Source organism: Protopterus annectens, chromosome 4.part1 (genome assembly GCF_019279795.1).
Source record: "Protopterus annectens isolate FY-2018-M chromosome 4.part1, PAN1.0, whole genome shotgun sequence".
Taxonomy (NCBI): domain Eukaryota; kingdom Metazoa; phylum Chordata; order Ceratodontiformes; family Protopteridae; genus Protopterus; species Protopterus annectens.
In genome coordinates, this window is record NC_056734.1 from 810,516,161 (window position 1) to 810,530,251 (window position 14,091).

Consider the following 14,091-nt stretch of genomic DNA (forward strand, 5'->3'; position numbering starts at 1 on the left):
TTCAGGGCACCTTCCACTGACAATTACAAACTGATGGTTTGGTCATGTGGAAGGTGTCCTGAAGCTTTGGAAACTGGGTGGCTGGCATATATTGGAAGGATATAACTCATGTAGCTAAGGCTACTGCAACAGTGATTATTCAAACATTTGCTCTTATAGTAAGTTTACTTACACAACTGTTCTTTCTTCTCTCCACCCCCCCCCCCTCAGCCCTACAGGTGTCTGGGCTTCCACATGCACTCAGTTTGCTTGTGATGTAGTCAGGGCTTTATCCACCAGTGTCAGTGGATCTGGCTGTGCTCTTTGGCTTCATGAATAAAATTAAGTAGTGCAGTGCTGTACAAGGCAAATGATGATTTCTGAGAGCAGTGGCCCTTTGGGCCTGTTCATAGATTTTATGTAGCTTGGAGCTGTCTTGGGTCTCAGAGCAAGTGCATAAGCGATCAGACAATGGATGGAGACTGGTTTTAAATTACTTTTGTGATCAGTGTGGTGCTGACTGTACTTTTAAATGGCATTTATGAAAGTTATTGTCTGTGTCTTTAACTGACATTTATGAATCTTGCAGAAGTATTATTCTAAGTGATTCTTGTGGTCTTTGTGGTGCTGTCTATGGCTTTATGGAGCATTGGAGAATAACAGAAAGTTTGTGAAGACTACAGTGTTACCTAAAAAACAAGATAAAGTTAATGAATGCTGCACTGAAATATGAAAAGCCAGAGTGGAAGCTTGCCGAACACAGACTCTGCCTGGGGTTTAGAGTAAGCTGACAGTACCTTGGATAAGATATGTGCAGAAAGTTCTGGATATTAATGTGTGGGCCTTTAGGGAATTAAAGCCTGAAGTAAAGATTGTGAGTACATTTGTGGGTAATAAGTGGTACTTCAGGATACACCTACAAACAGCCAGTGCTATCTGACATCTTAGAAGAATCCTAAAATTTGTTTAGAGCTGGCTACCTCAGGTCCAAAAGGAAACTTGTAGGTAGTGTAATGCTTTCTGTGACCCAAGAATAAGACTGATATCAGTGCCACATGTCAGGAGGTACTGAATAGATAGACAGACTGACAATGTGATTACGGATGGGAGGGTGAGGAATGAGAAACTGAAGGAGCAGTGAAAGGTAGCCAGGGACCTGAAATATAGTTTGTCAGAACTATAGTGCTGCTTCTGTTTAAAAGGAGGTTTGAACAGTGTGATGCAGTGATAGTTCAAGAGAAAACTTGTGAACACACTATAAATTAAGGATTAGTAGCAGCATTGTCTGGCTGTCAACTGCTGATAAGTTTCCTTCTGTCTTTCTGGGTTTGATTCTCTCAGTCTCTCTACATTTGCATTTTACAATTCTGAAAAAAGCCAGTTATGGAGGCCAGTGGTCTCATATCCACACTTATGCCTGGTTGGTCTTACTTGGTTAACATAAAATCAATACATAAATACATGCATACTTTAGTACTGCTGTGTTTGAGAATGTGGTATGTTATCTTATGTATGAGAGGAAGTCTGTGAACAGTGGGGCACTTATCTGAGTTCCCAGAAAATTGCTGTTTCTCTGTTTTTTTTTCTCTTTTGTTGTTTCAGGAGGCCTGCTAAGATTTTTTAAACTGTTCTTTTTCTCAGGTCTGATGTAAAAAAAAGGCAGTATCCCTTTTTAAAGCGGAAAATGCATGTTTAATAAAAATAAAGTACATTTATTTGATGTATATCCTGCTTTTGAGTACCAGGTAGTACAAATTAAAGGATCACACTACGATTCTTTAGTACTATGGTTTCTGTATTAGTACTATGGTTTCTGTATTAGTGGTCACAAGTAAACTAGAAAGGGCAGGAAGGCATTACAGAGTTTGTTTTGTGTTCTGATATTATGTTTGTCAAAATTTTTCCAAGGTGACAGCTTAACTTTGAAGATGCAGGAAGCATCTTTATTTACCACTAGTTTCCTCTACTGATCTAAAAGAGTTTTAATCTTCTGCCACTGAAAGAGTTAATGCTAAGAAAAGGTTTTTTCCTGGGCTAGAGTGGGAAATGCAGATATCTGAGCAGCAGCTGTGTGTGTGAATAATTACAGGGAGCTCCTCCTCTTCCTTTTTAGGACAGTGAAGTGAGTGGACATCCCTCTACAAAAGAGGAAAGTTACACAGTGAGAAAGAAAGAAAGACAGGCACAGTCAAGAGGGCTTGTAAGTGAAGTCTCAAAGGCAGACAGCAGCATCATCTTCAGGCTGACGAGGAAGAGGAACTGATTGAGGCCATAATGACGGGCAGGTAAGGTGCCACACACAGAAGGAGAGAAGGACCCTAGTGCTGCACTAGCACAAGGACTGCTTTGTTACTGCCCCCCAACTCCAGTAGGGGATCTTGGAAAGGATTCAAACTCCCTCTTAGTACTTGACCACTGAACTGTGTAGTTTTACAGCTAACATGACCTGCTAAAAGGCGCACAGCTCTGCTGTATGTGAAAAGGACTTTTTTTGTGTTTTTTATGTATAATTTTTTTTTTTGCTTTTGTAAACATATAGTTTCAGATGTCTGATTAAGTCTGGCTGTGCAGACTTCTTTTTGTTTAAACTTCTGACATAAGCACTGGAATTTTGATTTAATTACTTTTTTTGTGTTTGCGTGGTTACTTCCAGACAGGGCTTGCACCTGTCAATGCCAAGCAGCCTCCCCCTAAGGACTGATGTGATGTGCTTAACTATCTGTACCTGCTGGTCATGTCTGTCAAATCTCAGGGTTGGATGAATGATTTTCTTGATTTTTTTTTCTAACAGAATTCCCATTTGATGTATTTATGGGTATTATTATGTTATTGTTACAACCCCACATGGAATTTGCAGTTACTGTTTTAGAAATTGCTATGGCCAGCTGGTATGCTACATACATTACTTTGGAAGATGTGGTAATTGTCTTGTTAGCTGCAGCCGGTATCAGAACATTCTGAAACAATGTATTTTTACTGTACCTTCACTGTATTTTTTATTGTACTGATTTACCCTTTTAGTTTCTAGGTTTTCTGTCCTTTCACCTTGTACTCTTCAACCTCTTGCTCAGTGAGAAATAGAGGCAAGGTTTACGCAGAGAGCAGAGCTGTTTATAATGGGTATGGTTTAAGTGATGTTATGTCTGGCTCAGAAGAGTATGCAAAATGTAAGGCTTTACATTAAGCTGCACTGTTTGTTAAAACTGAACGTATAACTTGAAAACTTGCTATTATTTGTTAATCTGTTCTATACTGCTCTGTCACTAAATGAAACTTATTTCAAAGGATAATCAGAGAAAGCTCAACTGAGCACCAGTTCTCTCATCAACACAATAGCATATCACCTTAGCCATGACTGTATTGAAGTATATTTCACAAAAAGTATGAACTTGTGTAATTTTTTAATTGCAGTCCTACCTGAAAGTCCATTCATTCCTCATCATCAGGGCGAGCATCAAACAGATGTGCCATCATTTAAACAGCATCTGGGTGGTTTGAGCTTTATTTCACAGGATCTTAGAAGGTTACTAGGCTGTCGACCCAGAGGTCATTTCAAGCCTAGCCATTTCATCCCAATGTAATACCATAGATACTCCAGTCAATACCCAGGATTGTAATTATTAATGACTTCCCATGTCCAAGAGGGTTGTGGGTGTTATACCTGGTAATACTTTGTGGTGCCCCATCCACTCAACCAGGTTCCTTTTGAACAGTGTCATAGAAGTGCTCTGCCTCACATGAATTGGCAGCCTATTCCAAAGACATGGCAGTCACTTGGAGACAAATCTGTCCCTCCAGCATGTCCTGTTCAAGTTGCAGGCCATATTTATTTCCCTGGAATGGAAGCTCAAGTCCTGTTTGATTTACGGATGTACAGCAAATTCATTAGGTTTGGGTTGGAGATTGCTCTGTAAGCCAGGCATAAGTCTCCCCTAAGAAGTCTACACAATACTGAGTATAGTGATAGTGTAAGGCAAGTGCTGGAGTCCCTTGATCGTTGTAGTTAGAAACCTCTGAGATTTGTCAAATTGCTGCAGGTGCTTTGTACAGTACATGCCAGTAGGGGCATTGTATTCAATTATGGGCCTGATTAGTGATGAGTATAGAGGGCTTATAATCTCCTTTGCTCTAGAGGCAATGCCTTTACTAATCAAGTGTGCTACATACAAAGCCTTACGTACTACAGTAGACACACATGGTAGTCAAAGTTTAAGATCACACTCTACTTGTGATCCCAGATCTCTTACCACTTTGTAGGTACATAGTGTATTGTTTAATTTGATAGGGTGAGGGGACATTACTTTTACCTAAGGGAATGATGTATTTCTTTGCATTCAGTTTGAGACCATGACTAATACACCAGTCGTTGGTCTGTGTAAGAGCATCCTGGAGTATACTGACATCATTTGGGGATTCAATAACTGCACCCAGTTTGCAGTTGTCTGCAAACTTGGTCAGTCACAGCCTCTTAGTTTTGGCCTGAACTTCTGAGAAGTATATACCAACACTAGGGGTCCCAGCACTGTCATTGCACTGTAATCCCCACATACACTCTAAGTGCTGGGTAGGGGAATTGGAATTTGCTGCCTGCAAACATTGTCTCTTCACTTTTTGAGGGGCATTCCCTTCAACTGTCCCATACCTACCCTCAAAGCATGAGGCGTGGTTTTCTAAGTCTGCACCAGCGAAATCATACTTGTCGAGTGTGTTCTGGAGTATAGGCATCCCAATGATTGTTTACATTAAGACACATTGTCATAGTTCATGCAGGGTGTGGGTGGTGCTGCCTTGATTGACATCCCAGTGGAATGTTGGTTAAAGAAGAGCCGCATCCAAAAACTGAAAGCAAAAGTTTTTCAGTAAAACTTGAATTTTTCTGCATTGCTAATTCCTCTGTATCAAATGAAATGGTTACTACTATTTTCTAATTTGTTATACCTCAAAATGATCTGATGGAGGCTGCCATGGCTAGCATTGTTTTGTTTTTCTGTCAATGCCGTCAATCCCCATTTTTATGTAGCTGAGTTAATTGTTCTTTTCAAAGTAACTACTGTGGTTCAGTGTCCAAGTGTGAGAAATCTGACCCCTGTTTTTAATAGGCGTTACTTGGGCTGAGAGAGTTTGTGTTGCATTTACAATTTTAAATATTATAGCTAGAATTAAAGTATTTGATGTTAATCTTCTTTCCCCAGCTCCAGAAGAAACATGCACTTTTGCAGAAATTAGTGTAGAAAAAAATGCAAAATCATAAACTGACAAAGTAAGAAGAGTTAGATTAACATAATTGCTTTCTTTCTCTGTGGCACTGAGTTTTACTAAGGGGAAAAACATTTGCATCTGAGAACTAAGCTTGAAAGCCCTGCCTTTGTTCAGACTCAAGGCCACCCGATTTATCTGAGGTGTGATGCTGGCAATCTGTAACTGATATGGCAAATTTAAATGTCATTATTTTCTTAATGGCTCTGTTGTTGGGATAAGTGACCTAACTTACTGTGACACTCTTAGTAGCTGTTGTGATGTAACAGATGAGACAAATGCAGGAAAAAAAACAGAAACATAATTATTAAATTCTTTTCTGTATGTGAAGTGTTTAGTGTTCGATTACAGGAAGTATGGCTCTTGCTACTGCACAATCCGGTGTGTTCTAATGTAAACAATTGCCAGCAACTATTCTCACACCCCCAGGAGAGGTGAGGGGCCACACCTCTTCAGTTCTTCCCCTCCTTGCCTGGTTGCTGCAGCACCAGGACCATTAATTGAGCCCCAGTGAGGAGTCAATTTTTGCGTGCCATGTCATCCAGGCCGTCTACCTCAAGGTTATAAGTTACGTGAGACTGTGCTTCTTTTGAGACTAGTAATGAGATCATGTCTATGCCATCTGCACCCCTTAGTAAATTACATGGTTACAGAGATCTAAAACATTAGACATGGAGCCATACAAATGGCTTCATGTACTTTTGTTTGTGTGTGTGTGTGTCTGTGTGTGTGTGTGTGTGTGTGTGTGTGTGTGTGTGTGTGTGTGTGTGTGTGTCTGTGTGCTGGAGATGAGCAAATGAACATTAATTGGTTTCATACTCTTCATTGAAGAACACCAGCCATAGCAAGACAAATACCATATGACTAGCTTAGAGCTGCAAAAGCAGGAAATGTGGTTGTGGTGTTGGAAACTTTGGTTTGGAATTGAGGTACGTGGAGGTAAGAATATATTCTTTTAACAGCTACACCTCTCTTTTTTATCTGATAGCTTTGCTTAGCTGGGGAGGAGTGGTATGGTGGCTAGGTAGGATGCATGCCTGCACCTTTAGTCAAGGCTCCAGGTATTCAGTGTTTGCACATGTGAAAAGGATATGCAGCAGGCTGCCTATAGCATTATGAACAGAGCCATACATGTTGCATGGCTGGCAGATCTTTGTCACTTGTGTAGTATAAGGAGGACAGGCATACAACTGAAAAAATACCCTCTCACCATATAATATTTATTCCTATGCATTTCCTGTACTCTGCATTGTCTGATTATAAGACTGGTACTGGGGTAAGGGCTGCAGTTCAGATGATAAAGGAGGGAGGGAATAGTTATGAAGAGCCTATAAAATACTTGTTTTATGGACTCAAGCAGGTGAACTTTGTTGGTAATTTGAAATTTATTAGCAGCTACTTTGGTTGACTGGACAGGTTCTGTCCTTTTACTCCTGTCTTAATGAAATCCTAAGTACTGGGTTACATTTTCCCCTACATATTTATTGGGCACTTAAGACTATCAATTCAAGATAATACCCATCATACTGTGGCAAGTTTGTGTCTGATCCCCCACATTTTGTAGACCAGATGATTTATTTTCTATTACGTGAGCTTTTTTTTAATCATTAGCCTGCAAGCCCGACATATATTCATTATGTCTTGGCTGAAATAAATGTGTTGTATGTTAGCAAAGTTTGGGTGTAGTGAATAATTACTGAAGGGCACATTTGCAAGGTTCTCAGTCCATACAAGTGGTTTCTTTTTCATTCCAAATTCAAATATTTAACCCTAGCTGGATTCTGGCTGTAGAGAGATAATGCCTTGGTTAAGACTCCTCTAACATGTGTAAAGTTAGTGGCCTTATCACTGAAGGGAGCTTACCAGAGAGGGAGGAAGTGATGGGACTGAATGGTCTGTATTGGCTCATCTGTTTGGAGAGGAGGGAGTCAGTGCAAGTCCTGTTACAGGAGTGCCATTTGGAGGGAGGCTCAGAACTGACCTCCATATGCCTAGTAACATGGGAACACAAGTCCAGTTATGGAGTCATTGCACTCTTGCTCCTTCTGCAGACCTTGAAAAGTCAAGAGTTCCAGTAAGATAAAATCGACATTGGAAAGAGAGGACCTCTGTTTGTCTGGGGTGATGTAGGGCACTATGACTGAGCAGGGTGGGAGAATAGATGGGCCAGTGTGGATCACTGAAGGAGTCCTGATGGCCAGGCTGATAAATGGTCAGAGAATAAAAAATCCTAACCTCGCTTTATACAGAGATCTGAAACATAATTTTAGTGTAACTATTAAATGCATTTCAGTTAAGGCAAAATTGCATACCATGTAATTACTTTTAGTCTTCTCTGCTTGTCTGACTTGAGTATGTGTTGGTGAAATGTTGCCCCTATGGAATTACCAGCTATTATACTGTTTATATTAGTGGCTACTCCATCTGTAAAACTCCTTTTTGTCTGCCCTCTTTTAAAGGCTTTTCTTACCTTGTGCATAACAATTGTGCTTGGTAAGTTAATTGTATATCTGCACACTTACATGCACTTATAGACTGATGTACTGAACTCATTACTTCATTGTTTTTGTATGTACTTCACTTATGTTTTATCAGATGTCAGTATCTTTTGTGCTGTTTGCTTACTGCCCGTTTGCTTATTGCTTATCGTTTGAGACAATGTGCAGCTGGTGCAGCTATATTACCCATCTGGTCACCTCTTTATCTCACTGCTGTGTGAACATGGGAGAGTTTGCTTCACTAGAATGACTGGATTACCAAAGTGTTACACAGAGAGAGAGAAAGAGAAGGAGAGAGTCTTAAAGGGTTATTGTTTCAGCCAATGCAGTGCATGTTAATTTCTTTTGATATGCAGTTCTTAGAGGGATCTTTTTACTTGTGCAGCATATGCAATGACCAATAATAATCAGTGACATTTGTATATGTTTAATTAGGATATTAGTGAAGGACAGTGATCTCAGAAATCAGATGCATGATTTAAGCTTTTAGTTCTGACCTACATCCTTGTTTTAGGAGTACAGTGGGAAAAACCCTGAATGTCTTGTGAGGAGAGTAAAAACTTCTAAGTACTGTTTGTCACCTTGAAACTCTTCATTACTGCCATGGTTACAGATCCATGTGGAGACATTACACAGTGCACTGTCCCCACTTACACATACACCATCCTATATATACAGGCTTGTTCACAAACCTACAGAATCATATATATGCACTCGCATGCATGTGCACACACAGGTAGCTATGCATGCTGGTAAACAGACATGTACTTAGGCTAACAAACTTTGGTGTCAGATAAGCATACCTTTTATCCACTTAGTCTGCTCATTTCCCTGCCTACTGGATAAGCTAAGATCCCACTTAGCCAATAGCTTAATTTTACCTTTTTCCACCTTTAGCAAGGGCTGGCTTATGTCTCTCTCATGCAGTTTTGAACTATGTCATCATTTTAGACTTCAAATACTCACATATAAACCCCTTTTCAAATCTTCCAGGAACAAGTTCTCAAGGCAGTATGCAAGGCCAAGAACACTATGTCTATGGGGAATGATAACATATTGGACTTCCTTCTGGCTAAACTGAAACATTGTTACACCCCCTTCAAAGGCTATTCAACATTAACCTCAAAACGAGCTTAGTGCAGGATAAAAGGAGGACAGCAGCAGTTATTCCTTTATACAAAGGTGGCGCTACAACAGACATGGGTAATTACAGACCTATAAGGCTGACCAGCCTAATCTCTAAGTCTATGGAAAGGATCATTGTGTAACTAATAAACAAGGATGTGTGTGACCTACAGACTCTTGACCCAACCCAATTTGGATTAGTCATGGGCATGTCCTGCCTACTTAACCTGGTTGACGTCTTTGGACAAGGGAAAATTAGTGCAGACTGCCAGTCTGGACTTTGCAAAGGCATTCAGCACCATCCCACACTCAAGCATGAAACTCTTCCAGTTATTCAATGATAACTAATATTTAACTCGCAGGATAGCTAATTGACTTCCAAAGAGAATAAAGGAAGTAAAGCCGGGCAGCTCTATTTTCTCCAAAAGACCTGTCACTAGTGAAGTGCCACATGATTTATTCCTTGGGCCATTTATTTGGTGTTTACTGCTTGGGTTACAAAGCTGATATTAAGGAACTATGGCTGACCAAGATGCAGATGACTGCAAACTTGGTGCCATCCTAAACTCCCCAGATGAAACTATGAACCTATGATGTTATAAGAGTGTGTGTCCTAAACGAATAGTTGGTGCCAAAATTAGAAACTGAAACTAAAATGCCTAGAAATGCACAATTGTATCCTTTGGCATGCATGACTCTTTTTGTAACTGTCACATTGACAACACCCCCTGAGAACTTATCCCTTAGTTAGAGATCTAAGAACCTATGTGGAGAATGAACTCTCCTTTGATAACCATGTATACTGTACTATAATGAGGTCCTTTTTCATTGCATAGCATATATCTAAATGTGTGGCATCTAAACTGGGGACATAATTTGTTCCTCTTTACTTAGCACTCATTAGGCAGATCATTGGGTATAATGCCTCTCTCAGTATGTAACTGTCCAAACATATATCACAGCTGGAATAACAGCAGCATTTCTTCACTGAAGGGGGAAAGGTCCTAAGTCATAAAAACTCCACAGACTGCCATAAAACCTTGTTTCACTTCTTGATTTCATAGAGTACTGAGAGGTAATCTCTGCCTCACCTATAGAGCCTCAATAGACCCTGTTCTATCAGACATATTACACAGAAATTCAATGGTATTGGAAACACCTGCTCAAGGGACCTCAACCTCTCTTTCAAGATTAACAGAACATGCTGGAAGGATGCCATATATATCACAGACAATACAATTTTTATGGAACTGGCTTCCCCTTCACATGAAGCAGAGTACTTCTCTTATTCTATTAAAATATAACTTGGATGAATGGATGGGCAACTGCAAATTCACCCCTGGTTTAGCACCAGTAGTCCTTATGGATAAGGTCAACATGTAGGTATCCAGCATAAACATATACAGCCTCTTTACAGATTCATACTTGTGCGACTTGTCTTTGGAGAGTTGTATTGGAAAATATAAAGGCTAATAATTATCATGGGGCTGCAGGGCTAGGTTTCTTAATATCCTGACAGATAAAAGCCTAGTAAGTGTCCATGAACCTATAAGATGGAGTATAGAGGCACTGTGAGGCACATGCCCCAGGCTATATGGTGAGGTCTTCCTCATGCTGCTTGCTCCAACTCACAGAAATAGCAAAGTGTCCCCACACCCTCGCCCCTAGGAGAGATGAACAGGCTAAAGCTAATCATTCTTCTCCACCATGCCAGCCTGAACAGGCACCTAAGCTGAGAATCAAATTCTGGTTGCCTGCATTGAAGTCAAATATAACCAAATTTTGTATGACTGACCCTTCCTTAACACTCTGTATAGGTTCATATCTAGAAGTAAGAAATCTCTTGTATTGCTCTGAAAATGTTCTATACAACCTTCTCTTTAACTTTGTACATGGTACTGGTGAAACTGAAGTATTTATAGTTTATGGTGCTAGCTGTAGATCCTGTCTTATTTATAGGGACTCTGATTGCTTGCTGCCATAGTCTGAGGACAAAGCCTGTGGAGATGTTTTTGTTTATTAATAAGATATGAAAAAGATTACTTTTTAATACTGAACTCCCTGGAATATTATTATTCCCCATGGAGCTAGTTTACTAATAGCCTTAAAGAGCTCTGAAGGTTAGCCTCAATATCTCTGTTTGTACATTGCCAGTGTCTTGTGGTTTGGATTTCACTAAACTAGTCATTTCTAGTGTATTGCAATCCTGACTGTTTAAATTTCATAATGTGGTTGGAAAACACTTTAGAATTTGTTTAATTCTCTCTGTATGCGAGTGGGCTGTAACTGAGCAGGTTGTTTCTGTTAGTGCTTTTTGTACTAGGTTGAAATTGCTTTTAATTTTTGTAGTTTGGTACTACATGTAGGCTACATTATGCTGTTTTTATTAGGTTTATGCTGTACTTCTACCACTGGAGTTTGTTCTTAAATAATCTACTATCCAGGAAGCTTTACAATTAGTGGATGGCATGGGGCGGCATTTGAGGTTCCATCCTAGTTTTCTTAATTACTTTCTTAATTTGATAGTAATCACCATTGCAGAAACTTCTAAATGGGAGGACATCTATATGGCTATCAAGTATGCAGCAAAGTCCAGAAGGTTTAGTATTTTTGGTTGGAAGTGTTTGTATAGGTATTTTTATAACCCAAGCAGAGATCAGAGAACTTGCCCACGGGTAGATAGCAAATGCTGGAGGTGTAAAAGGAAAGAGAGAGGTAACTGGGAACATGTTTTTTGTGAATGAAGAAAGTTGGCAGAATTTAAAAATTACTAACAGAATACTTTGTCAAAAATTATGAGGGAGCAAATGGTTTTTAAGTATGGAAGTGATTCTTTTTGAGCTGAGATAGAGGATCTGAATTGTCCAGACCATAGTAAGGCCTTACTAAATTTAATTCTCTTGGCTGCCAAATGTACTTGAGTTACTAGAAAACTGAAATTTAAAATCTAAACTAGTGTAACTAAAGTATTAAATAATGTAAGCTAGGTAAAATAACTAAAAGTGGGATCGTTAGAAAAGAGAGAGCAAATTACATTTAAGTAAATTGAATTTGTGGGACAAAGGACCTCAGATCCATATTGGAGTTTAACAGCCTAAATGAATTTAAGGAATTCTTGAGATATCTGTGCTTCCAGGTAGAAGCAAATGTTTACTAATTCAAGACTGTTCTCATTTGGACTCACTAAATGGATGTCTGTAGTTTTAACAAACCAGAGGCTGCAAAGGGTTAAAGTGCTTCCTGTTTGGATGAATGGCTACTGGCTACTCCCTCACAGAACATATTGAAATTTACTCCATAACTCTGAGACAAAGCCAGTTGGGCTGAATAGATTGAGTGGGTCGGCCAACATTTGTTTAGTGCTGTTTATAAGGTAGCCAGGTGTATTATCAAGCTGATATTATTGTGAAAGATGTATTTTTCATCTTAGAAAGTACTTACATGTTCTTTGGTAATTGTTGGTCAGAGGCCTTCAGGGAAATATGGAGTTTATATAGTTGTCTCTGGGGTAAAGTTTCCACTGAATTTATTTGCTAGCATGTTGCCAAATCCATTGGATCCAAGTGGGTGTTTCAACATTGCACAGAGCTCATTCAAAATTGAATTTATTCCTTATTTTCCTGATGTAACTTAAGGATTTGTAATTGTCCTTAGCTTCATATGCTAGTCTGTGTTCATGGGATGCCTTTGTTTTTCCTGGTGACACTTTTTAATTCCTTTGATAAAATCTTGATGTTATCCTTGATTTGAAGGGCTTTTGTTTTGTGGTATATTTTAAGATTTTTTTTCATTTACTGTAAAGTTTATTTATGCTTGTAGACCACCATGCTAGTTTTCTCTCGTATTTCCCATTTCTTTTGATCTAGTTGGGAGAGCTAGGTTAATACATTTGTGATGATGTGAGGTATTGCCAGCTATGCCAGGGGAAGTAGGGCAGTAGATGTGTACAAAAGTCCTGCTAGCTGTGCTGGCATATGTTAAAGAATTATGTCATTTATGTATCAAACTGATTTGTACAGATGCTTGTGCTGAACATGTATTTGTGAGGTTTTCTTGTGTTGAAAATACATCAACAGTGGATTCTGCTGGACAGAAAAGAAATATACATGTATTATTGTAACTGACATAAATATATTGTAATAGAGGATACTGGAAAAGAAGAGGTTAATCACAGTCCAGCTGCAGCTAACTTTGAAAAATGATCTGAAATTAAATTACTGGGCCTAGGCCTTAAATATTGTATCTTACAGTTTCTAATGCAGCCAGGGACAGTCTGTACTAGGAAGCTTTCTGTATTGTCTTTGAGGTGAACTAATTGCTGCTTTAGAAGAATGGAGGTTTTAAATTGTTTTATGACTTCAGAAGCTGCAACAGATCTGAGCAAAACTGTGTGTATTACTGACACATATGTGCTAAATTCTGGCGGTTTCTAGCAATGGGGCTAGCATGGGAACCAGAAGTCAGATGACCAGATGTATGGGATGCCATTCTGTAATCTAGGACAAAAATTATATTTAATACTAGATGAGAAGTCTCAAAGCAGTCTGTTTTTGTAACCTGACAAGGAAAGACCCCTCACCTACTTCATCTTGCCTTGTTCTAGTAAGTGAACCAGGGAATAGTAATTCTTTGGATCAGTCAGGAAATATAGTGAGATTAGTTAAGTACTGTTTTTTTTTTGTATCTCTGAGTCTATTCATCTGTGCTATTTTAATATTGCCTGTGATTGAAAGTCTGCTGTTTATTGTAAATAGATATTTAGTATTTTCATGTTCTTTTATTTATTAAATATATTTAAACTTTGAGAGTACTATATCTATTTGGTGACACACTGTGGCCACTCCTGAAAGCCTTACTGCTTTGGCCAAACACTATCATTTGTATTCATACTAATTTCACTTATAATAGGGGTACCCTTGTAAGAGCCTTAGATTAGCTGGCTTTGGAATGTCTGGTGGTGGTGTAACTACCTTTATAGTCTGGGCAGAAGGGAGAATAGCTAGTAAATCTGTTCCAGCCTTTCTCAGATGTGTGTGTGTGTGTTTGTGCATGTGCTCAAATCAAATCTGTGTGTGTCAGCTGCTTGGAGTAGGGACATGAAGCACTGGTCTCACAGATAGGGTGCTGGAGGACTTTTCTTGGACAATGGCTGAGGACTCATCTCTATGGCTGTGCCAGTGTGGAGTCTTAATGAGGACCTGGAGGGAAACAGAAACTGAGTGTGTTCTTTGTG

At 39.3% G+C, this 14,091-nt stretch overlaps 1 protein-coding gene across 1 annotated transcript in view; it reads left to right on the forward strand.

The window, feature by feature from the left end:
* Nucleotides 1-2,098: 2,098 nt before the first annotated feature.
* LIMS2 (LIM zinc finger domain containing 2) overlaps nucleotides 2,099-14,091 on the forward strand; it is a 668,134-nt gene continuing 656,141 nt past the window's right edge. The window contains exon 1 of the mRNA XM_044070568.1: nucleotides 2,099-2,264. Coding sequence (XP_043926503.1) covers nucleotides 2,254-2,264 — 11 coding nt within the window. The 5' untranslated portion in view covers nucleotides 2,099-2,253. The remainder of the gene's footprint in view (nucleotides 2,265-14,091) is intronic.